At 44.9% G+C, this 24,470-nt stretch overlaps 1 protein-coding gene across 4 annotated transcripts in view; it reads right to left on the bottom strand.

Moving 5' to 3' along the window:
* The window catches only part of SNAP47 (synaptosome associated protein 47), a 32,804-nt gene extending 9,268 nt beyond the window's left edge, over window positions 1–23,536 (bottom strand). The window contains exons 1-6 of one of the 4 annotated variants that reach the window (XM_065050227.1): window positions 23,457–23,491; window positions 20,068–20,224; window positions 19,281–19,344; window positions 15,144–15,699; window positions 8,313–8,797; window positions 3,357–3,487 (exon numbers count right to left, since the gene is read on the bottom strand). In XM_065050227.1, the coding sequence (XP_064906299.1) occupies window positions 3,357–3,487; window positions 8,313–8,797; window positions 15,144–15,640 (1,113 nt within the window). In that variant the 5' untranslated portion in view covers window positions 15,641–15,699; window positions 19,281–19,344; window positions 20,068–20,224; window positions 23,457–23,491. Of the gene's footprint in view, window positions 1–3,356; window positions 3,488–8,312; window positions 8,798–15,143; window positions 15,700–18,917; window positions 19,063–19,280; window positions 19,345–20,067; window positions 20,225–23,456 lie in introns of those variants that run through there. The other 3 variants (XM_065050226.1, XM_005512113.3, XM_065050225.1) reach the window with 3 other exon arrangements.
* Between the last annotated feature and the right edge of the window lie 934 nt (window positions 23,537–24,470).

The following is a 24,470-nucleotide window of genomic DNA, read 5'->3' as shown; positions in this document are numbered from 1 at the left end:
TCAACGCCTCATGAGACAAGTGCAACTTGCCATAACAACAAAAAAAATATATATCTATGGATTTGCGCTGGTTTAACATGTTTCCTGGTTGGGATTGCAGCTATCAGTACTCACCTGGGGCTACGCAAAGCACAGATGTTCCTTCTGCTTGACTCAGAGTTGCATTTGGTATATGGATACTCCAAGTCTACACCAGCCACTAGCAAAAGTGCTCCTGCCTGCTCTAGAAAATCAGGCTCTCTTAGAGCACAAAACTTCTGAGTGCCGAAAACACTGGTATAGACAAGTCTGACAGGACAGCAGGACCCTTGGATCTGAAGCTCACAAAAGCAGACAAATTTTAAAGCACCAGCTCTTTGGAGCCAGCGGCTGTTAGCAGAGTACGCAACACTCACTTTTACCACCTTTGTGGCTGGTTTCTCCTGTTATTTCTGCTTAGACTGATACAGAAGTCTGATTTTATTTACGTTCTCAGGGAGTACTAAGCACTTACGGTTCCATTAACATACACTGGCCTTGTCTGGAAACAAAAAAATACTCAAACAGCTCCACAGGCTTAACCACCTTTTATTTTAGTACCGTTAAATACTTAACTTACACACTAGCAAATACAAAGTGTTAGTTGTAAAGACCTCAGTTCTCTCCCTGTATTGTGCCTTCCAAAAAAATAAATCCAGGCCATGGTCATTACACATGTCTGTTAAGATCAGTTGCCTGTGGATCGCTATAGGCCATGGAACTAGGCCATCCTATGAGCAAATTTGGTATTTAGCACTTGGAATGAGCGGTTCCTCAACAAAACACCTTTTCCTCTGACCTAACGGTTGTGATTTCCTGCGACGAGGGCACGATAAAAGGGTAAATAAACACTGAAGAGACTTGGAAAGTAGCAAAGGACTGAAATGAAACCGTCTAGACCCAAGCAGACAGCAAAAAAGCAAATATCACATATTGTGTCCAGTTGTGGCCCCTCAGTTCCAGCAGGACAGGGAACTGCTGGAGAGAGTCCAGCGCAGCCACCAAGATGCTGAAGGGAGTGGAGCATCTCCCGTGTGAGGAAAGGCTGAGGGAGCTGGGGCTCTGGAGCTGGACAAGAGGACACTGAGGGGTGACCTCATTCATGTTTACAGATATATAAAGGGTGAGTGTCAGGAGGACGGAGCCAGGCAATGGGTATAAACTGGAACACAGGAGGTTCCACTTAAATATGAGAAGAAACTTGTTCATGGTGAGGGTGGCAGAGCCTGGCCCAGGCTGCCCAGGGGGTTGTGGAGTCTCCTTCTGTGCAGACATTCCAACCCGCCTGGACACCTTCCTGTGTAACTTCATCTGGGTGTTCCTGCTCCATGGGGGGATTGCACTGGATGAGCTTTCCAGGGCCCTTCCAACCCCTGACATTCTGGGATTCTGTGTAAACCATCACCCCTTGTCCTATCACAACAGGCCCTGCTATTGATGAGATGTTTGGACACAAAAGGACAAAGCAGCAGGCTACACCTCAGCAAGGTGGTCAGGCATTGGAACAGGCTGCCCAGGGCAGTTGTGGAGTCACCATCCCTAGAGGGGTTTAAAAGGCATTTAGACCACATTCTTAGGGACATGGTTTACTGTTAGAGTTAGGTTAGGTTATGCTTGGACTCAATTATCCTGAGGGTCTCTTCCAACTGAAATGATTCTGTGATTCTAAGGAGCACCCCATACCCTGGCTCACATTCAGCTGCTTAACACCACACAGCTGGAAATGAGACAAAGCTCCTGGCTCCTTGCCCTGCTTTTTACTCATGGACTTAATCCTCTTCTCAACTATAAAACACTACATCAAATATAACCTCAGATAAAGCCTCGACATACCTTTGATAAGCATTAAATACCCTGCTCAGATGCAGTTGCGAGATCTTAACCTTGATGCCTTCAGGGGTTCAACACCTGAAAGGCTTTGCAGAGGGTTTACCTTGAACCCCACCAGAACACATCCCCAGCCTCCACATCTTTCAAATCTGCTTTTACTGGTAGGAACTCCCCACTTTGATCATGCTTCCCATCACCTCCACATCTTCACGCTTCCCCTCTAAACATCACCGTGCTCTCTCCTAACAAAACCGAAACATCCTGAGCTATTCTCCCTGTGCTTTAGAGCAAGAAGCAGCTGCTGTCCTGGGAGCAGCCGCAGAGATAACGGTCCATCCGAGATGAGAAGCTTCATTCCCAGTTCACAAGGCTCATTGAGAGCTGCTGAATTTCCCCATTTACTCCGCTTCTCCAGTCGCAGCCAAATGATTTGGTGACACCACGGTTGGTGTTCAACCATCAGGATCTGGCCCTGGGGAAGCAATTCCTGGAGACCTTATTTTACAAGGTGTAGGAAAATGTGTCTTCAATTGTAGCCCATGATCAACAACCCTTCATATCCTATTTAGATTTTTTTTGGGTCTGGCTACAAATCAGAATTATACTGCTGAAAAGTTGACATTTAAGGGAGGAACAAATAGCCCCTATGAACACATAACAGCTGAAGCAAGTGTATGTGTGCACAACTAATAATGATATTTGTACAACTACGGGTGAAAAATACTCTCCCTTAACATCCTCCAGAAGGTCAATGCTGCTTCAGAAAATGCTTATTTTTGATAAAATGATAAATCATGGAAATAAGCTCTTTAAAAGATGAGAACAGAGAAAGATTAAAGGGTGAAGAGCCTATTCTGGTTTTGAAAAAGCCCAAATAAGATATTGCAGTTGAAAGATCTTGGTTATATTTTGGTTACAGAAGCACGTTTTGGTCTAAAGCTGTGTGTTTATGTGGTGATTCCTAATATGGAAAAGGAACAGGTGTTTTATAGGAATTATGGAATGTAACTTAAAATTATTAATGACTGGAATAATTGTTACTCTGTGCTCAGCAATTATTGGGAAAAACATACTTCCTAACTACAAGTTCTCTCTGTGTGTTTAAAAACACTTTGTTTAGCTTTGTGAATGTTTCTCAAATAGAACTGCTACTCCTTTCTAAAAAGAATAAGATAGCATAGGGGAAACACAAAAAAGCTGAAAATTATTTCATTGTTAAGCTTCTTAATCTTCAGAAAAATCAGGTTAAAGATTTCCCTTGGCTTATAATCCTATCACTTAATAGATTTTGCCGATAATCCTTGACTTGTTCAAAAGAGTTAAAACAAATATAAAGTTATCAGGGTATTTTAAATCACAGGCTTGATATTTTTAAAATATGCACTGTTAGACTTTGGGAGAGGAATATTTTGTGAAGAGCAATGCCTACATTTCTGATGATTAAAAAATGCATGTTATTAAGGAAGAAGAGCGAGTGAAACAACTCTTTGAGTTATCTCAACTCATACCTGTTTAAGCTCTTTTGCTTCTTCCTGGGAGATCTTCTCTTGCTTCTGGAGCTGAGCCTGGTCATTGTCCATCCCTTCTTTGCCTTCCACCGGAGAGCTGGGCTGCAACACTCCTCCCACAAGTCCCGTGGCTGCAAGAGAAATTCTGTGGTCAGACTGGCACCTCCTGTACCCAAGGTTGTGATCAATGGTGGTTGGAGGCCTCTAGTTCGTGGCGCTCCTCAGGGGTCGGTGTTGGGTTCAGTCCTGGTCAACCTGTTCATCGACAAACTGGATGAGGACACTGAGTGTACCCTCAGCCAGTTTGCTGATGATTCCAAATTGGGAGGACGGGCTGACACCCCACAGGCTGCGCTGCCATCCTGAGACCTGGACAGGCTGGACTGGGCAGAGAAGAGCCTGACGAAGTTCAACAAGGGCCAGTGTAGGGTCCTACACCTGGGGAAGAACAACCCCCAGCACCAGTACAGGTTGGGGTGGACCTGCTGGAAAGCAGCTCTGCAGAGGACTTGGGAGTTCTGGTGGACAACAGCGTGACCATGAGTCAACAATGTGCCCTTGTGGCCAAGAGGCCAACAGTACCTGGGGGGCATGAGGAAGAGTGTGGTCAGCAGGTCGAGGGAGGTGATCGTCCCCCTCTGGTCTGACCTGGTGAGGCCACATCTGGAGTTGTGTGTCCAGTTCTGGGCTCCCCAGTTTACGAAGGACAAGGAATTACTGGAGAGAGTCCAGCAGAGGGACAAAAAGATGCTGAGGGGTCTGGAGCATCTTTGTGATGAAGAGACAGAGAGCTGGGGCTGCTGAGCTGGAGAAGCTGAGAGTGGATCTCATCAGTGTTTACAAATATCTCAGGGTGGGTGTCAGAGGATGGACCAGACTCTGTTCAGCAGTGCCCAGCAACAGGGTGAGGGGCAACAGGCACAGACTGAAATACAGGAGGTTCCATCTGAATATGAGGAGAAATTCCTTTGCTGTGAGGTGCCAGAGCCTGGACCAGGCTGCCCAGAAAGGTTGTGGAGTCTCCTTCTCTGGAGACATTCAAACCCACCCGGACACCTCTGTGATCTGCTCTGGTGACCCTGCGTTAGCAGGTGGGTTGGACTGGATGATCTCCAGAGGTCCCTTTTACAGACATCAGGATAGAAAGTCTATCAGATGCCAGAGCTCAGCGCCAGGTCGAAAAGCTGGTGCCCAGCTGGCTGGGCAGACGGTGCACACCCAAGAGCTTTGGATAGCATTACCTCCCCGTGAAAGGGGAGACAAAAGCTAAACCCAAGTACCAAACCCTAAATCCCTCTCAAGTAATTACTGCAAACTCCTAATCCCCAGAATTATTCGGTTATCAGCCTGAGAGTCGCTGGACTCAGACACCATCAAGATTTAAGACAAGCGAGTCATTCACTGTGCTAGTGTTACTCTGTGCAAATGCTCCCTGTATTCCGGCAGGCTAAGAATCAGGCACTGAAAAACACTGTTTCTGGTTAAATTAATGTCACGGTAATAAAATGAGGACGGAATGACAGACCTTCCTACAGCAGCAAACAGGCAGACGAGATTCTTTATGTTTCTTATCAGTTGAGTGTCACCATACACTAATTATTTCATTAAAAACAAGAAATCTATCCGTATCACCCCATTAATCTCGCTGAGGATAAGAACAGGAGGGGGACATGACAAAGGTGCACAAAAAGAATGGGGTGAGGAATAAGACCTGGCATTTTCCAGTAATTTTCTAGTTTAAAAAAAGAGGCAGAGAACTGAATAGGGAGTAGAAACATTTAAAAAGCGATTTTGTTTCGTGTTACACCCAGTTGGACAGTGAGACTCGCTGCCACCACATGAGGATGAGAAACTACTAAACCTCTGAATAAAGTGCTAGAAATTCATAATAATGAGAACACTCGGACATAGGGGTAAGCAGGAAAAACTCAGCAGCCTTGAAAGGGATAAAAAAACCTGTGAATCCCAGTCTCCAGCTATAGGATTGAGCCAGCACTGCCCTAAATTATCATGCAGATGCATTGGGGAAATCCTTGCGCTTTTTAATCCTGAGTAGCTGTTATTAGATGTTATTGAGGACATTATTGATTAGGAAATTACTGAATCGGAATCACAGAATTGACTGGGTTGGAAAAGACCTCAGAGATCAAGTCCAACCCTTGGTCCAACTTCAATCCACTTACTAGATCATGGCACTAAGTGCCATACTGGCTTGAATCTTATAAAACAAACCTCGCTGCTTCGTCCCAAGTATTTAAACACCCATGCGGGCACGGTCCACAAAAACAGTGAGAAAAGACACGCAAAGCAGCTAAAAATACTTTCAGATAATCTGCTGTGTACAAAACTCTTCACAAATACCTCTCCTAGGTGGAATTGAGCCAAAACTCTCTAAGAAAGGCGAGTTTTTGCTATTTACTTATATAAATGTGCAATAGGCACAACTTATTATTTTTGTTCCTCTTTGCTTTTAGGACAAAAGAGAAAAAAAAACGGGAAAAATCAGTATTTCCACCATGTGAGCGGGCATGGAAAAAACCCAGAGGTGCAATCACAGAGCGTGAGTGCCACCTTGCGACAGAAACCAGACGGCGATGGACTCCGGGGAAGGAACAAACAAGGGTTTTGGTGGAGCTGGAGAAGTCAGGATTTCCATAACTTCCAGTTTTCTTTACTGCCATTTCCAAATTAAACAGTCAAAAATGCAGGTGGGGGTAGGAGAGCAATATTCTTAACTCACTGACTCAGATGCAAACAGGGCAGAGCAGTGGGAAATTAAGCACAGTAGGGCTGTATAACCAATTATTTTATGTAACTGGTCTTAAGGCCATCAGGAACCGCACACCAATTCGCTGGAATAACTCAGGACTTAAGAAACCAGCAGGTTGTTTTTCCTCCCAGTTGTTGTGCTGACATTTTAGTGCCAAATGCCCAAGACTTACTTCCTTCAAAATTAACAAGCTTTTCCAAGCTATGGCCCTTGACGACTTGTCAACAAGAGGATATTATCCTCCCTGCCGAAGTCCAGTTTTAGCTTGGTGCACAGAAATAGGTTCATCATCTGTTTTACTGTATCATTTCTCTGCTCGTTTTTAATGCGTTGGCACAAAATCCATCCACCAATTTGCTCTTTTGTCACTGACAATTTGGAAAAGAAGAGGATTCAGGCATGCTGAGAGAAAGAAATTCCTAACAGACAGAAATTCAACAGTTCTGCAAATGAATCCAGGGCTGGATTACAAAAAGAATAGAAAATACAACCCTCTCTGGAATTTTAGAAGTAATAGTAGTAAGGAATGTCACTCCTATTGTTGTGAAAGGGTTTCAGTCTCCACTGTTTGCTTTAAACAATTCAACTAAACGCTCACCTAATCTGAGTCCTAAAATCTCCTATATACAAACACCTGAAGTTCTGGAACAACAAAACTGTATTTAACATATGAAAATTAATGTGATGTCGAACCCACACGTTACTTAAAACCTTGCTGGGCTAGAAATTTGGTTTAAACTTTGTATAATTAAGTGAATGGCAATATTAATATAAATATGCCTCCAGCTATAAATTGACAAAGGTAAAAACAGCAATGACAGAGGAGTCTGAAGCATGTGGAGGGAGGGAAAAATGGATTTCTGATGACCATTCCCCACACAGTGGCACAATATTGAATGGGTGACCACCGGAAAAAGAACGACATCGTAGTTAATACCCAGGCCAGCAGCTGAAACTCAAATTAAGCTAATCCTTTCACAAAGTGGTGTGGAGGTAGTGACAACACCAGCTGAGAGCTCGATGTTAAAGAGGACTTGGCGTGTTCCAGCTGCCAGGTTCCTGAGGGACACTCAGCTTCACATCTACACGCCAGAGGCTGTGCTGCCATCCAGAGACCTGGACAGGCTGGAGAGCTGGGCGGGGAAAAATTAATGAAATAGAACAAGGGCAAGTGTAGAGTCTTGAATCTGGGCAGGAACAGCCCCAGGTTCCAGTGTAAGTTGGGGAATGACCTGTTGGAGAGCAGTGTAGGGGAAAGGGACCTGGGGGTCCTGGGGACAGCAGGGTGACCATGAGCCAGCACTGGGCCCTTGTGGCCAGGAAGCCAATGGTACCTGGGGTGGGTTAGAAGGGGGTGGTCAGTAGGTCAGAGAGGTTCTCCTGCCCCTCTGCTCTGCCCTGGGGAGACCACACCTGGAATATTGTGTCCAGTTGTGGCCCCTCAGTTCCAGCAGGACAGGGAACTGCTGGAGAGAGTCCAGCACAGCCACCAAGATGCTGAAGGGAGTGGAGCATCTCCCGTGTGAGGAAAGGCTGAGGGAGCTGGGGCTCTGGAGCTGGACAAGAGGACACTGAGGGGGGACTCATTCCTGGGGATCAATATGGAAAGGGGGAGTGTCAGGAGGATGGAGCCAGGCTCTACTCAGTGACAACTAATGATAGGACAAGGGGTAATGGGTTCAAAATGGAACACAGGAGGTTCCACTTGAATTTGAGAAGAAACATGTTGGGGGTGAGGGTGGCAGAGCCTGGCCCAGGCTGCCCAGGGAGGTTGTGGAGTCTCCTTCTGTGCAGACATTCCAACCCGCCTGGACACCTTCCTGTGTAACCTCATCTGGGTGTTCCTGCTCCGGCGGGGGGATTGCACTGGATGAGCTTTCGATGTCCCTTCCAACCCCCGACATTCTGTGATATAGTAGCAAAGTTTTGCTCATGGATTTGGGAGAAAGTAAATCCAACTAAACTAAAACCACAGCCACATGTTTCCGTCATCTTGACCCTCTCCCACTTGGCAAGAGGGTCTAGGGTCACCTAGACGTTATTTCTTGCATTTTATCGGCAGCACGGTCTCACCATTGGGGCAGCAGGGAGGGGATTTGCCTTGTAAATATTACACGTTATTGTGAGTTCAAAAACCACTTGGAAAACTTAGTTCTTACAGATGGATTACTTTGCCTGTCACGTACCTGCTTGCCAAATGGTGGTCCCCAAATCTACCTGAGGAGACTTTGTGGCACCGACAAATCCCAGGGCATCCTCTAAAAACTGTATCTTCTTGCTAAACTGCATCTCCAAGATGGGGATCACTTCTGGCATCTTTGCTGACAAGAGCCGGTAAGAGGTGTCAGGCTTCCCAATAAATCTCTGACGGACACTGATTTCGTATGGCGTATGAACCCTGATATCATCTACATCCTTCGATTCAAACCGGTGAATGACCTGAGAGTTGCAGTCACTGATTTCCAGGCCAGAAGCGAAGAGCGTGAGTTTTCCTGGCTTGACATTTGAGTCTGTTCTGTGGGTGATAATAACTGGAATTCTAATTACGATTCCTTCCTGGTTCTTCGAATCGGAAACTGTGGCAGTTTCCTTTGGCTTGCTTTCCAATGGCGCTTTCCAGAGCTTGCTGCTAAATGGCCACCAAGAAGGAGATTCGAGCTCAGTCAACAACCTAGCGGAGAAAAGAGAGTGTTAGGAGAGCGAAAGCCAAAGCGAAGGTCACACTACCCCACCAGTTCAAAGCAAATTGCCACAGACGCAAAGATTTCTTAAGACTGCATCCAGCCCTCTGTTATTTCGCTCCTCAAACCTATTCACAGCTTACCGGGATCCATCCACTTCAAAAACCAGCTTTTCCTCATTTGCTAATACGCTGGAAAGTGCTCCCAGAATCTCACTGTTCTGATGTAAGAAATCTAGCTTCCAACTGGATTTACTCAGGCCAATTTACACCCATCTGTTCTTCAGCTAGTGCTGCCTTTTATCTCGGTGTTTCCACACTTGGCCGTCACCACCGCTGCCTTTTGCTGCTCCTTTATACCTCAGTCTGATGCTGGATTTTGCTTCGACCCCGCTCCCAAATTCCCATTGCAAGTTAAAACAATAAGAGTACAAGGTTGAGGTTGAAAAGCCCACCAGACTGGCATTCAGTATCTGCCTCACCACCCATGTAGCTCCTGAAGGAGATGGGACTCCTTGTAAGCAAACTTCAGCCTTAGCTTAAAGATGACCAGACTCACTTTATAGAGGAATTAAGCTGGGCTACAAAGTTGTTGAAGGGTTTGGAGGGGAAGCCGTATGAAGAACGGCTGGAGTCACTTAGTTTGTTCAGCCTGGAGAAGAAACTGAGACCTCATCATGTTCTACAGCATCCTCACAAGGGGTGGACACTGAGCTCTTCTCTCTGGCAAACAATGATAGGACCCCAGGGAATGGCAGAAGATGTGCCAGGGGAGGGTCAGGTTGGACATGAGGAGAAGGTTCTTCACCCAGAGGGTGCTGGACACTGAACAGGCTCCCCAGGGAGGTGTCACAGCCCCAACCTGACAGTGTTCAAGAAGAGACTGGACAACATCCTCAGACACATGATGTGAACTGTGGGGTGTCCTGTGCAGGGACAGGAGTTGGACTCCATGGTCCTTGTGGGTCCCTTTCCAGCTCAAGACATTCTACGATTCTATGAACTTCTCACAGGGAAGACCATTGTAGAGCCAGAACCAAACACAGGGAGTCAAGCTCCTTATTTCCAAACAAGAAGATGAAATTAAGTTCATCAGCAGTGGGCAAGAAAGACGTCACATGCTGTTCGGAAAAATCAGTGACACGTAGGACATGATCCTTCTGTTGTGTTTTCCATCCCCTTTTCTGGGGCTCTCTTCCAAGAAAGGATCATGATCACAGATCTCTTTGGGACCAAGCCTCACCTGCACTCTTTCCACCAAAAAAAATAACGGGAATAAGAGGAAAGGTGGTGGTTTTGGTTTGATTTTCCAAGTGCTGTGCTGCCTGTTAACATCCCTCTCCAGGTCTAGACAGGAGTTAGAGGCAGAGCCCCAGAAATACCTTGAATTCTATCCAGTGATCAGACACGTGCCACCAACATGGTGCTCGTAGCAGACGCCTCTAATGAAGCCAGAGCACACACAATAAAATCTTTAACGAAATACTGTGATCTTCCTGATGCTACGAAAGGCTATTTACCAACTTAAATCCTAGAGGTTCAAGCCTAGTCAGACCAAAATACAAAGTACTACTGCTTCACTGCTATTTTGGAGAGTCAGCTTGATTTAATTTGCTTTTAAAGTTTACTCTAGAAAGGTACTGCCTGATAAAATCTGCATCACAGCGGTGCTGCTCTCAAAATACTTTTTGTAATGATTTATTTTCCATGAGAGAACTGGAGTGCGTCTCCGGGAGACTTTGTAATTTTTAAATCCTGTTTAATTTGGCTGCAGACAAAGTCTAATATGAAAGAGGAAGCTCTAAATGAACACGCTTTGTTTACCAGCCATCAAAGTTCTGCACCGGCTTCAAAACAAACCTACTTAAAGAAAATCATCTGCTAGGAAAAGCAGAAGAAGTCCTACTGGGAGTCAACCACTGAATTCACGGAGGCAGAACGAATTGTTCCAAGAATCTACTCCCAACTAATGCATGAACAGCAGATATTTATGCAGATAGTACGAAACATGAGTAATGGGTCTGGAGCTCGCTGCTGCCCTCTGAAAATGCTGCAACAGTCCTTAGAAAAGAAGGGGGGCGAGGGGGAAAGACCAAAGGAGATGTAACAAAGTTCTGCAACAACAGAATTTGAAATGGCACAGTATGATAGATTTAGGGCTGAATTCTGAAACTATGAGGTTCAACTGAAGTTCAACACAAAGAATGACTGAAAAAGCCCCAGGCTCTGCGAGCACAAGCCATCTTCCAAATTAAAAGCCATGTCTAACCTACCTGCTGTAACTAAACAGAAACAAATGACCTGATCTCATTTCTCCAGAATAAAAAGCGCGGTTTCTGTCATTGTGTTGTATGAAAGAGTCACAAGGTGCTTCAGGGCACCAACAGCTTATGCCTGTGTCTTAATCTACCAAAAGTCATTCAATTCCTCCCTCAATATGTGTTCGCTTCATCACATTCACCATGAGAAAAGCGCGTGTGTTCACCCACCGAAAAGCAGCTGCAACGTAACAAGTCTAAACCTCCGTTTACACTGCGGTAACTTATCCTGGATAGCTTTGAGCCTTAATTTTTTATCACTTTATCCCTTCAGCCGTCTCCTCCCCTCTGTCTGCAGGGACTGACATCCTGGCTGTGCAATGTCTGATTTACAATCTGGATATTTTCTGCTGCACAGCTCTAACAAAGTCTCCAGCCAACTTCTCCGGCCTTGCACAGAGGAGTCTCCCCTCTGTATCAACAAACTATATGACCGGTCCTCATATACAAAGGAAAATTTGCAACCGGAGTAGCTTATCCTCTAATAGCAATATATTAAAAAAATGAACCGGGGAATCTGGCTTTCTGTTTATTTTTGGTCCTCGAACATCTGCTAGCATGTCAGGCTCAACTCTGCTTATCTGTCCACAGTTCCACTGAAAGCAGCTGTACATACCCAGGCATACACAAGAACAGAATTAATAATCCAAAAAGCCCACACATACAGGCAAGATAATCACAGTTTTAAACATACAAAAGTAGATAAAGGGGCCTGGTTCTTTTTATAGAAGACACCACCGAACTGGTGTCACTTATATGACCTTGAACGAACGGACACACAAGTTTGTTTCCTTCTCCACAAAATCTGTTCCACGTGCAAAATCATCAAATCATAGAATGTCCTGAGCTGGAAGGACCCACAAGGATCATCGAGTCCAACTCCTGTCCCTGCACAGGACACCCCACAGTTCACACCGTGTGTCTGAGGACGTTGTCCAGTCTCTTCTTGAATAATGTCATGGTCCTTCATATTTTCCCAGTAGTTGCTTCTCACCAAGTTTCTGAAGAAAACAAGAGTCAAAGCACTTTAATAGACATTAGTCTATTTATGTATGTTAATAGTCTGAATTACCTAACACACAGCAATCAAATGAGCTTCAGTCATGGGTCTTCCCCAGATTCTACATGGGTTGGGGACATAAAGAAAGATGCCACCAGTCTAAGAGAAGACACAGTATGAGGCATCAGGGGAGGGGAAACAGCTCTATGAGAAAAAAAACCACACAAACTATGGGAAAAAACTAAGTGTTAGAGCTCCCCAAAAAGCACAGTGGAAGTAAAACACCATTTGGTTAATGGCTTCTGGGCTGCGTTTTAGCCTGTGAGCAAGCTGGCCAAACTCTTCACGCCACAGATAAAAAGGAATCTCAGCTAAAATTTGGTCAATGCCTTCCTTTATTTTTCCATTTGGAAAAAATCAAAGCACCGAGCTCTTCAGATTGATCAGGACAAATAATACCTCCCAGTGCATTTTAACCCAAAACAAAATTCTCTTCCAAAAACAATGAGCAGGTATTTATTTTCCTGCTCATTGTTTATTACTAGAGAACTTGAAAAGCTATTGCTGCAGCTTTCAATTAACTTGGCTTTTCATTAAAGGCTACGGAGAATATCGCCAGAATCATTGTGAAATCAACACTTTCTTTTAGACATGATATCCGTCTAAAAACAGCTGCTTCTTCCAAAAACAACCAGTTTGAACTTTATTGTGTTTATTTCTTCCTGCAGGTGTCAGAGCTTCCACGAAGACACTCGTAGGTACGTATCTTCAAGCTTTACAATGCTACTCTTAACTTTACCGTCTATTTTGGACTGCTGTTGAATCCAGCTTTCAGCGTATGAACCAGCATAGAATGATTCGGTTTGAATGTTAATCATTAAATATTAAAGTCATAACATTCTAATTAAGACACCAACCATCTACTATACACATTCAGTTCTGCGACAAGTTAAACATCTCAAATGGGCTCCAAATCAGTTGTCTGATTAATAAGTTGTCTATTTCTGTTGTCTAAAGGGAGTGTTTGGTGGCTAATGTTGACACTCTTGAGGGCACAAAGACTCTGCAGAGGGATCTGAACAAATGGGAGAACTGGGCAATCACCAAATGCATGAGGTTCAACAAGAGCAAGTGCTGGATTTTGCACCCGGGACATGGCAACCCCGGCTGTACAGACAGACTGAGGGACAATAGGCTGGAGAGCAGCTCTGGGGAGAGGGATCTGGGGTTCTGGTCGATGGCAAGTTGAACATGAGCCAGCAGTGTCCATGGCACCAAGAGGTACCTGTGTCCTGGTGCATCCAGCACAGCACGGCCAGCCAGGCAGGGGGGTGTTGTCCCGCTCTGCTCGGGCCTCACCTGGAGCATTCACTGTGTGCAGGGCTGGGGACACAGGGTAACAAAGATATGAAGCTACTAGAAGGTGTCCAGAAGAGGCTACGAAGTTGGTGAAGGGTTTGGAGGGGAAGCCATATGAGGAGCAGCTAAGGTCAGTGGGTTTGTTCAGCCTGGAGGAGACTGAGGGGAGAGCTCATGGGACTGCAGCTTCCTCAGCAGGGGAGCAGGAGGGACAGGGCTGAGCTCTTCTCTTCAGTGACCAACGACAGAACCCCAGGGAATGGCAGAAGATGTGCCAGGGAAGGTTTAGGTTGGACATCAGGAAAAAGTTCTTCACCCAGAGGGTGCTGGACACTGAACAGGATCCCCAGGGAGGTGTCACGGCCCCAAGACTGACAGTGTTCAAGAAGAGACTGGACAATGTCCTCAGACACACGGTGTGACCTGTGGGGTGTCCTGTGCAGGGACAGGAGTTGGACTCCACGGTCCCTGTGAGTCCTTTCCAACTCAGGACATTGCATTATTCTATTTTTTTTAATACACTGGTTTAAGTGCCTAATTGAAATTACCCTAAATAGTTCATTATTGTCTCTCCACCACACTCTGCAGACAAAGCTCCGCAGTTCAATGGTGCTCAATACTGCTTATTTTTTCCTCAAAATGTATTTATTCCACCTTGATCTCAAGGCAGGGTGTATTCCATGGAGGGGTAAAAGCAGCAAGTGCAGTTTTACAGCACAAATAAGGGAGAACTATTTCTACAGCGTTTCCCTGACTACATCGCATCACCGACCCAATACTCAGTGCTGTGTCTGGCTGGGAAGGAAGTTCTTGAGAAGAAAAGGCCACATAAAAAGTAAAAATAATAATAAATAAATATAAAAAAAACAAAATTAAAGCCTTCAACTACACACACTTTCTATGTAAAACACAGCCCCAAGAGTTGACTTACAAGCACAGAGGAGTACAATCTAATTAAACTAAAGATTATCTTGCAGTTGTCTCCTGCAAACTGGAGGAAACTGTCCAACTCAATAGCCCATCTGCCATACTTAACATTTCTTCTGAAAAGCACCAGAAAAGCAGAACTGTGGTTATGTTTGCTGTAGAACAGCAAAACAGCCTCGTCTAGGACTGGAAAAATTCACTCAACTTCCACTATTTTTCATTTCTGCATATTCTAAGGCATCAAATAAAAACGTGGATTCCATGACCTATCCTTCAGTGGGGACATTAACTTGCACCTCCTGCCCCAAACTGGTTGCCTGTTCTCTCAAAACTTACAAGTTGTCAGTATTTTGGAGACCTGTATCATTTCCACCTGTTGTAGATGAAAGTCATAAGGCCTTGAAAAGTTATTTGAAGGCTAGAGGACACGCGTGTGTGTGTGTGTGTGTGTGTATATATAGATACACATATATATAGATACACATATATATAGATACACATATGTACAGAGAGAGAGAGAACTTCAGCAGGTTGAAAACATGTCACACAGAAAGGACAGAAATACAGAAACATAACAAAAACTAGATCCACAAAAAGAGCATCATGAGCTTAAACTTTCCCTAAAAGTCAATGGCTTCGTTTCCTAAACAGTCCCATTGATTTGCCCCATTAAATTTCAGGCATAAGTGACACAATCCCACAACCACCGCTTTGCTCAGAGATGCTACAGTACCTGTCTGCTACATCCATATCCCCTTCGATCTTGTTGAGGCCTTTCATGATGTTATCGAACTGCTCGCCCTGGTAATGCAGCACTTTTGCTGTGTCCTCCAGTCGTTTCTGGGATCCGGTCAACAATCCGGTCAGTTCTTTTCCCTTTGTTGACTGCAAAGCTGCTGCTTCTGCTCCTGCGCTTTGGCTCGACAGCAGTTGCTCCCTCCAGAAGTGCTCGAGGATGTTGAACACCACATTTCGGTTGGGTTGCAGAGAACTGAACCAGTGCTTGGTGTTCTTCTCTAAGACTGTCAGGGAGCTGAAGATTAAATTCGAAGACTCCTTCTTGATCTCGCTGATACTAGAAAGGTGAAAGTTGACCAAAAGCTCCCCGGTTTTGTCAGCTGTAAATTTGATCGCCACAGGAGTCAGGGAGAGTTTGCCAGAGACCCATTGTTTGCTGGTGTCCAAGTAGTAAGAACAAGGCCAGCTATGGATACGTATGTCTTCGTTCATCAGCTCGCCGTTCAGATCCTCTTCTACAAGAGCGATGCTCTCAAAGCTAGAAGGAGAACCTAGAAGAAAAAAAGCAAGAATCCTTAGCGACATATAAAGGCTGAGCTTAAAACACACAAAGCTGACGTTAAAACACACCCATAAATAATTAGTCCCATCCACAGCTGGTTTCCAGTATTTTCACTGTAACCTTTCAGGTGCATGCCCAGGACAGAGTTGGAAATGGGTGTGGATGGATTCCAAAATTTGGTAACATGAAAGTTCAGCCTTTCAGAACAGGATTGTCAGTATTGTCACTCGCTCCTTAACAGCACTGCCTTCCCTTTTTATAAGGTTCTCATCATGTGATTTACAACAGCACAAACTTCAAGTGACTATTGCATCAATGCCCTGGATATTTAATACCTGCTGTGCTGTTTTGGACAGGGGAGGTGCTTTAGTATTAGGTCAGTCTCTATATTCACATGCATATGTTCATATTTTTGGGTGGAGGGGAACCTTCCAAAACCAGAATCATGAAAACTTTAACTTTTCTGAGTCTTTCACATGCCCCTTTTTATTGGGAAATGATCACGTGAAATGTTTTCCATTCCTCATTTCATTATCAGAAGCAGATTCCTATAGACCAACAGGTATTGAAGAAAATCCAGAGTATATCAAAATGCAAGCCCATCAATATATCTACAACAATCACAATAAATAACTGGTCCTTCCACTCTGGTATCTCCACATCCACATATGTTAAGAACACACCCAGAATGTCTATCCAATGTATTCACCAGTGTGGGTGAAACCAAAATCACCACCGATCAGAACTCACAATCACTAAAGAGCAGAAACATCCAGCCACAAAGGGATAAATATTGTTCCGAAATCATTTCATTGCACCTCGGTGACAAGCCATGATTTCCTGGGAGCCCGTGATGCCATTTGATGACATAATATTAATCCTACAAGACTTGCTCACTGGTACCTGGAACCCCAGCAAGAAAACAAATTGGTGTCGTACACCTCAGACCTGGCTCCAATCAAAATAATCCACATTTGGAAATGTAAATTAAATTAAATGTGTCCGGAGTGGCATCTCTCCACACTTCTAAGGAGGCTTCTTGTACCCAAGGGTGAGATCGTTTCCTGTAACATCTTCAGAACGCTACAGTTTTCAGGCTGAACACTCAAGACCAATCACGTTCGACAACTAATTAATGAGCACCCATTATGTAATGGTGATTTAATTACTCACATACTCATCATCTTCTCAAAGCCTTTGATGCATCACAGCACAATTTACAGATTAGCACTGTAACATTATCTCAAGCTCTTCTGCCACTTGTACGGCGCGATAAACGAAAAGTTCAAGCTCCACCACAAAATTACCACTCAGGTTGACACTGACACTAATTATACATTTTACTTCAGTACGTTCTGTTCCCTTTAAGAAAATGTCTGGAAATCCTAATGCAAATAAAAAAGCAAATAGTCCTTTTGCAGGTAGCACTGGTGTGAATTCCTATAACACACGCCAAATATCTCCAATGCTGCATCACTAATATCCTTTAAATAGGCCTAACTCTGCATCCAGTTCTAATGACTTTTTTATTAAATGCATTCAAACCGTCACTATTACTGAGATAAGGACTACTCGTGGTACGTTGTATTCCACAAAAACTGTTACTTTGGTTTTCATACCTTATTTCCACAGCGTTATGGGTTTTAGTGATGTGAATGGGGAAAAAAAATAAGCCATGAGTTTACAAAGCAGCTGCAGTTTAAAGCTAAAATTCTCAGTCCGTTTAGCCCTAATAAAACTGCAATCCAGTGAGAAATTGTCTCTCTCTGCAGTTTATTATGGGACAAAGACGGGGGGTGAAATCACCCCCAGAAACCTGATTTGAGTAGCTATACAAGTCCTAGGAAATAGGGTTTCTAACAGTTTATCGATCATTCGCTACATAAATTCATAATCTGAACAAAGAGATACATACATATACAAAGAAGTGGAAAATTTTTCTAATAAAGATACAGAATTATGTGCTAATAATGGGATGTTTTCTACTACCATAACTGACAACTATGTCAGTTTGAACAACAGCATAAATGGCATTAGTGTTGAAATCAAAGAGGGTTGAAACGAAATCATGGTATTAATCAGGATTTACAAATCCAGATTAGGTGTAACTGGTTGAAACTGCCTAGGTTTGAAATATGTATGATAGTACAAGCCAACAAACAAAAATAAACATCTTGGGTTACATCTTCCAGCTCCTCACACCCTAAAAATACAGCAAAGGTGAAAAAGACGGAGGGAGGGAGAAGAAAGAGAAGGGAGGGAGGGAGAAGATAGAGAAGGGAGGGAGGGAGAAGATAGAGAAGGGAGGGAGGGAGAAGATAGAGAAGGGAGGGAGGGAGAAGATAGAGAAGGGAGGGAGGGAGAAGATAGAGAAGGGAGGGAGGGAGAAGAAAGAGAAGGGAGGGAGGGAGAAGAAAGAGAAGGGAGGGAGGGAGAAGAAAGAGAAGGGAGGGAGGGAGAAGAAAGAGAAGGGAGGGAGGGAGAAGAAAGAGAAGGGAGGGAGGGAGAAGAAAGAGAAGGGAGGGAGGGAGAAGAAAGAGAAGGGAGGGAGGGAGAAGAAAGAGAAGGGAGGGAGGGAGAAGAAAGAGAAGGGAGGGAGGGAGAAGAAAGAAAAGGGAGGGAGGGAGAAGAAAGAAAAGGGAGAGACGCAAGAGGTCTAGCTCATATAAAGGAGGTGACATCCCCTTCCCTCAGCCTGTGCAGGTCTTTGCTATTTATACCAGTTTCTGAACAATCTCATCAATATCAGCACAGGGCTCACAACAAGCTGAGCTGCTACTTTCTAAATAATATATATAAATAGTGATGAAACCGAGACACTGAAAGACTACACGCCTTGCAGAAGATCACAAGGGAAACCTGGAAGCGAATGCAGGTTTCTGAACGCTCGATGTTGGGACAGACACCATGGAACAGCAAATCATCTGAAAAACAACCCCTAGACCTTGCTCATCCCAACAGGAACCTTCAACCAGGCACAGCCACGCAAGAAAGTTGTAAACAAGCAAATGACCCTTAAACTCTCATAAAAATCTCACCCTAAAACCAATTTTCACATGCAAAGAGTCTCTCAAACTCTCCCCAAGCTCCCCAGCAAGATAGTGTTTTTTCTCTACCCCTTAAAGTTGTGAAAACATTAATTCCCATGCAGTCTCACAAGTGTGCCCTAAAAAGAGATCTTCCTAAACCATATCTGAAGCTCCTTACCTCTTTTTGTAGATGTCAAACTCCCAGGCAGCCTTTTTTGGGCTGCTGCCTTTCCAGAACTGTCCATTTGTAAGCAGAACTTTTTCCTGAGTGTTTCTTTCTCTTTGAAGTCCAAAAAAAGGAGGTTAAAAACCAAAAAGCCCTGAAGCTAAAGCAAAAAATCCTACTATGGTCGTTACCAAAAAGAAAAACTAGATGAAGAATAGAGAATGGATATTTAACCCTGGATCTAAGAACAAAACAAGTCCTCTCAGTCCAGGCGAAAAAAGGAGGCAATCACTTGACCGGTGTGTGTGTGTGTGTGTATATATACATATATATATTTACGTGTACATGCCTTGGGTCATATGACTTTTGACTCACCTGAGAGCTTAAAGGCTTCATCAGCTCCTTTCTGTGCCTGAGGCCAGAATTTCCAAGCAAAAACCTATTTGGTAATTAAATCCATTCATTGTCCTGGCACATTTTTTCCCAATATAATTACGTTTTCATTAGTATCAGATCTACACAACTTTTTTCCTTCCCTCTCTCTCACAGTGGAGAAGGTTGAACTTTGCAGATATATAGATGGATGGAAGGATAACCCAGATTGATTTTATTCAACAATGAAAATAGTCTTCAAGACTACATAACATTTATCACCAACATACTATAATTTATCACAAGGCTTCAAGGAGTTGGATTAAAACACATGAGACATTATCCCCATGTTATACAAAGAAAGAAGAAACGGTCACAACTATGTGAAGTTACCTGCAAAAAGGCATTAAATATATATTTCACCGATGACACTCATGCATTGTGTTGTATAATGTTGGGTATTAACTGTGAATAGTTTTTGAGCAGTTAAAAACCATCATTATCGTGTAACTTTTGTTACTCTGTTCTCCCCAATATTAAAGGAACTCCTTGATCTCATCTCCTGGCAGCATTTTGCCTTTTATAAAACCAAATCTTGCCTTGAGCTGTGCAATGAAATGTTAAATATACCAGCTCAAGATCAAATAGCTCAGCTACTGTCCCTCAAAATGAAAAGATTTTTACTCTCCCCCCTGTATTTCCTATTGAGTTTTGGCACTCACATTTCAGAAACACGGAGCTAGAGGCCTCCTGCCACTCACACAGTTTATTTACTATAAGGAACTGTTACCTAAAATCCAGGATCTCTCTCTTCTCCTCCTCCCACGACTTTGTTTTGACGCCACCAGCTAAAATTCAGCATTAATGCCATTCCTGTTCTATTCCTCCTTGTACAACAAGACATGGAATATTCATGGGTTTGTAAAACACAGGGAAAAAAGCCTCACCTGCAATAAAGCATTTAATTCCAGTATTCACACCCCAAAAAGCAAAACAACAAAACTTCCAACCAACAGATAGAAGTCATTTAGAATAACATGCAAAGCACTAAGTTGTCAGAAAAAAAATAATAAATAAACAAATGGCTTTCAATTACTGGTAGAGTCAGGAATATTTATAAACTTGGGAGGGTTATAGCCCTTAAACCACTTCCACGTACGCAGCAAAAGAGGAGGAGACAGCTAAATGAATTCACAATAAATTTCTTCATATTTTTTAAAGGAACGTATGTTTGCCTACACATTTTTCTACAGCGTGAAAGACACACACACAGTCTCTCCCAATCTGGAGTCCCCAACATCAACACATTATCCACCTCCTGTAAACCACCTCTTTTTTTAGCAAAACATCTGTGTTTTTGACACACCTGCCCCTTGAACCAAGTGCAGTATCACATACGGTGGCACAGAGCGAGAACTTGGATCAGCAGCAAAGAGACATGATTTATATTTCCGGCAGCGTCACCACAACATTGTATAGATTCTTTACCTAACGCATAAATCAGCGGCTGCTTCTATAAAAAGAAGGTGACTCACCTTCTCTTGTGAAGTGCTTTGAGATCATTCAATTAACTGGAAGCACTACTAATTACCCCGGGTGCGAGGAGATGTCACATACACTGGGAAAAGGTGCTGCCAGCTCAGCAGAACATCGTCCCTTCACAATATGTCCATCTCAGAGCTTTCAAAACTCAGTCATGAGCTTCTTCTCATCTGCCTTTGCTAATTACCTGCAGAACACTTCTGCACACATTTCTAATGGGTTGGTGTTTGTTTGCTTTTTGTCCTTCAAATTTCCATAGGGTCATTGTCTTTGGTGGTTTATTCCCAAACCTACCATCTGGCAAATGATGAGTTTAATGCTTCTGTGAACCCAACAACCCTCCTAATAAAAATGTTTATAAGGTCCTAAAAGTGTCTCTCTCCTCATTCTTAAATAAAGGTCTGAGATGCAGTTCCACCAGGTTTCTAACTCTATGATTCTCCAAATGATGCTACAAGACATGAAATACTCGGGGTGACCATCCAAGAGGTGTAGCAGGAAAAGTCACACAGTAACTCCCTACTACGGCACATAAAGAAATTCAGTTCCCCTCATCCCAAAAGATCAACAGATCCCCACTAAAGAGCAGCTCTAGACTGAGGGGCCTCTCTACATCAACATGTTTCCATCCTTCTATGAAAAAAAAAAAAATTAAAAATCTTGACCTCATTCAATTTCTGATACAAAGCAACTTTATAGATGAACAAATTCCCCATCAGCCTCTCCCTAATATATTTAAGTACGGGACAGCCTCAGTTCCCATCTTTTAAACCACACCAACCCCCAGTATCTAGGTTAAAACCTCACCAGCCTTTCTTTCAACCTTGAGCCTGTCTCCATCTCCCCAACCCAAAACAGACACATCTACACTTCCCAAAACTTGGTTACCTGCCCCACCTCTGAGGTGAATCCTCCTCTGTCTCCCTGCTTTACTCCCTCAAGCCTTCTCCTTCCCCAATGCCATCCCCAAGACCCACTATCTACCTCCTTTAGAATCATGGAATGTCCTGAGCTGGAAGGACCCACAAAGATCATGGAGTCCAACTCCTGTCCCTGCACAGGACACCCCACAGGTCACACCGTGTGTCTGAGAACGTTGTCCAGTCTCTTCTTGAACACTGACGGGCTTGGGGCCGTGACACCTCCCTGGGGAGCCTGTTCCAGTGTCCAGCACCTTTGGGTGAAGAACCTTTTCCTCACTTCCAACTGACACTCGCCTGGCACATCTTCCTGCTATTCCCTGGGTTCTGTCATTGGTCACTAAAGAGTTTGGTGCCTGCCTCTTCTGCTCCCCTGGTGAGGAGGCTGTAGTTGACGTGAGATCCCCCCTCAGTCTCCTCTTCTCGGGGCTGAACAAACCCAGTGACTTCAGCCGCTCCCCATCTGGCTTCCCCTCCAAACCCTTCACCAACTTTGTAGCCTCTTCTGTACAATTACCCCAAGCTAGAACTGCCCCCTTGCAAAAAACATCTCCATCCTTTTCTCTTGCTTTTTCGCAATAAAAAGACAGCCTTCCTCCTCATAATCCCAAACACAACACAGTCACCTGCTACACCAGATTTTCCCCAGTCCTGGTCCTTTTCCCTTTACCAGAAGAGACACCATTCTTTCCCTGCTCCTACTATGGAAATCTGTAGGTCAGTCACTCAAAATCCTCTTCTCCCCTCCACTGCCTGGCCAGGCTCCACCCCAATCCTCATCTTTTTCTCTGCCACAGCTCTAAGGCAAACTGATCCCTAGAGCTCTCTGATCATAGAATCATTCTGGTTGGAAAAGCCCCTCAAGATCATCCAGTCCAACCATGAAGCCACTTCTGGCATTACCCCATGTCCCTGAGAACCTCATCTCCGCATGTATTCAACCCCTCCAGGGATGGTGACTCCAGCGCTGCCCTGGGCAGCCTGTTCCAATGCCCAACAGCCCTTTGGGGAAGAAATTGTCCCCAAGATCCAACCTCAACCTCCCCTAGTGCAACTTGGGGCCGCTCCATGTCTCTGTCTCCCCTCAGCTCCTGTTCTCCAGCTGAACCCTTTCTGAGAAGAAATAATTCAAAATATCCCTGGTCACCTGTGATAGGACATGAAATTGGTTCAAAGTTGCAGAAGTGGAGGTTCAGATTTAACATTAAGAAGCATTTTTTTACCAAGAGGACTGTCAAATACTGAAACAGGCTTCCTGGAGTGGCAGTCAATGCCCCAAGCCTGTTGGTGTTTCACAGGCATGTTAACATTGCCCTTAATAACACGCTTTAACTTTTGGTCAGCCCTGAATTGCTCTGGCAGTTAGATTAGATATCACTGTAGGCCCCTTCCAACTAAGCCAGTCTGTTCTATTCTATTATAACCCCCACAGCTCTCACAAGGCCAGACCCACCTCCTCGCTTCATGTCTAATCCTTCCCCTATCTATAAACCCATCCCAATCCCCACTCCTATAACTCTCCCTCGCCTCTAAGCCAGACCCTCATCCTCATTCACTCCAACCTCCAACTAGGCCAACCCCAACCTCTCCATCTTCAGGCTTAGGCCAAGCCACCCTTCTTACACCCCTACCAACTTCCACCTTTCCCCCAAACCCCGGTTAAACCCTCCTAAACCCTCCCAGACCCCCCATTTCCCAGGCCCGGCTCCGAACCCACCTCAGCACAGCCGCCGCTCGCCCCCGCACAGACACTCCGCGCCTGCGCCCGTCGCCCGCTCCTATTGGCTGAGACACCCGCCACCGCCCGCTCCTATTGGCCTAGACGCGCGCCGCTGCGCCCTCTTGCTCATCCGTCCCCTCTCGGGCTCCGCTTGCCGAGCACGGAGGTTCCGTGAGCGGCTGCAGGGGTGAGCCCGTCCCCTCCGCCGCTCGCCCCGGGGTCGTGCCCCGCTCGGGGGACGGGGGTGAGTATCGGTCCCCCGCTGTCCTCTCAGCTCCCGCGGGCGCGCGGGGGGATCGAGAGCCCGAAGCGGGGAGGGCGTGTGCGACGCCCTGTGGCGTCCGGGTCTCCCTCAGGAGCTCCGTGACGGGGGAGTTACCTCATGGCGGTTCCTTCCCCCCTGAACCCCGGTCTCCCCGTTGCCCCCGCTGTTTCCCCTCTCCTGAAGCCCATCCCGGTAGGGCATGTGGCCTCATTTGCCCTCGGGCCTCCTCCCTCCGGCTCTGTGCTCAGTCTCCCCAGACACCTCCCTTTTCTTTACTATTATTTACCCTTTTTGTAACCTATAATTGCTGCCAGGCCCATAGAGAAAAATCTGGGGAGGCTGGGCGGGGTGTCAGAGCTTAAATCTTCACCTGACAAAGGGTTGAGCCTCAGTATCCCCCTCCCCAGACACCTCCCTTTTATTTACTATTGTTTACCGTTCTTTTAATTTAACCTATAATTGCTGCCTGGCCCATAGGAAAAGGTCTGGGAGAGTAAGGGGGTGCTAGAACTTAAATCTTCACCTGACAGAGGGTTGAGCCTCAGTATCCCACTCCCCAGACACCTCCCTTTTATTTACTATTATTTACCTTTTTCTAACCTCCCTTTTATTTACTGTTATTTACCGTTTTCTAACCTATAATTTCTGCCTGGCCCATAGACAGAGGTCTGGGGAGGCTGGGGGTGCAAGAGCTTGTGTGTTTTCTTGACAAAGGGGTGAATCCCAATAGAGTCACTGGGCTTCAG

This window comes from Columba livia, chromosome 2 (assembly GCF_036013475.1).
Source record: "Columba livia isolate bColLiv1 breed racing homer chromosome 2, bColLiv1.pat.W.v2, whole genome shotgun sequence".
Taxonomy (NCBI): domain Eukaryota; kingdom Metazoa; phylum Chordata; class Aves; order Columbiformes; family Columbidae; genus Columba; species Columba livia.
This window is presented reverse-complemented; position numbering and strand designations above follow the sequence as displayed.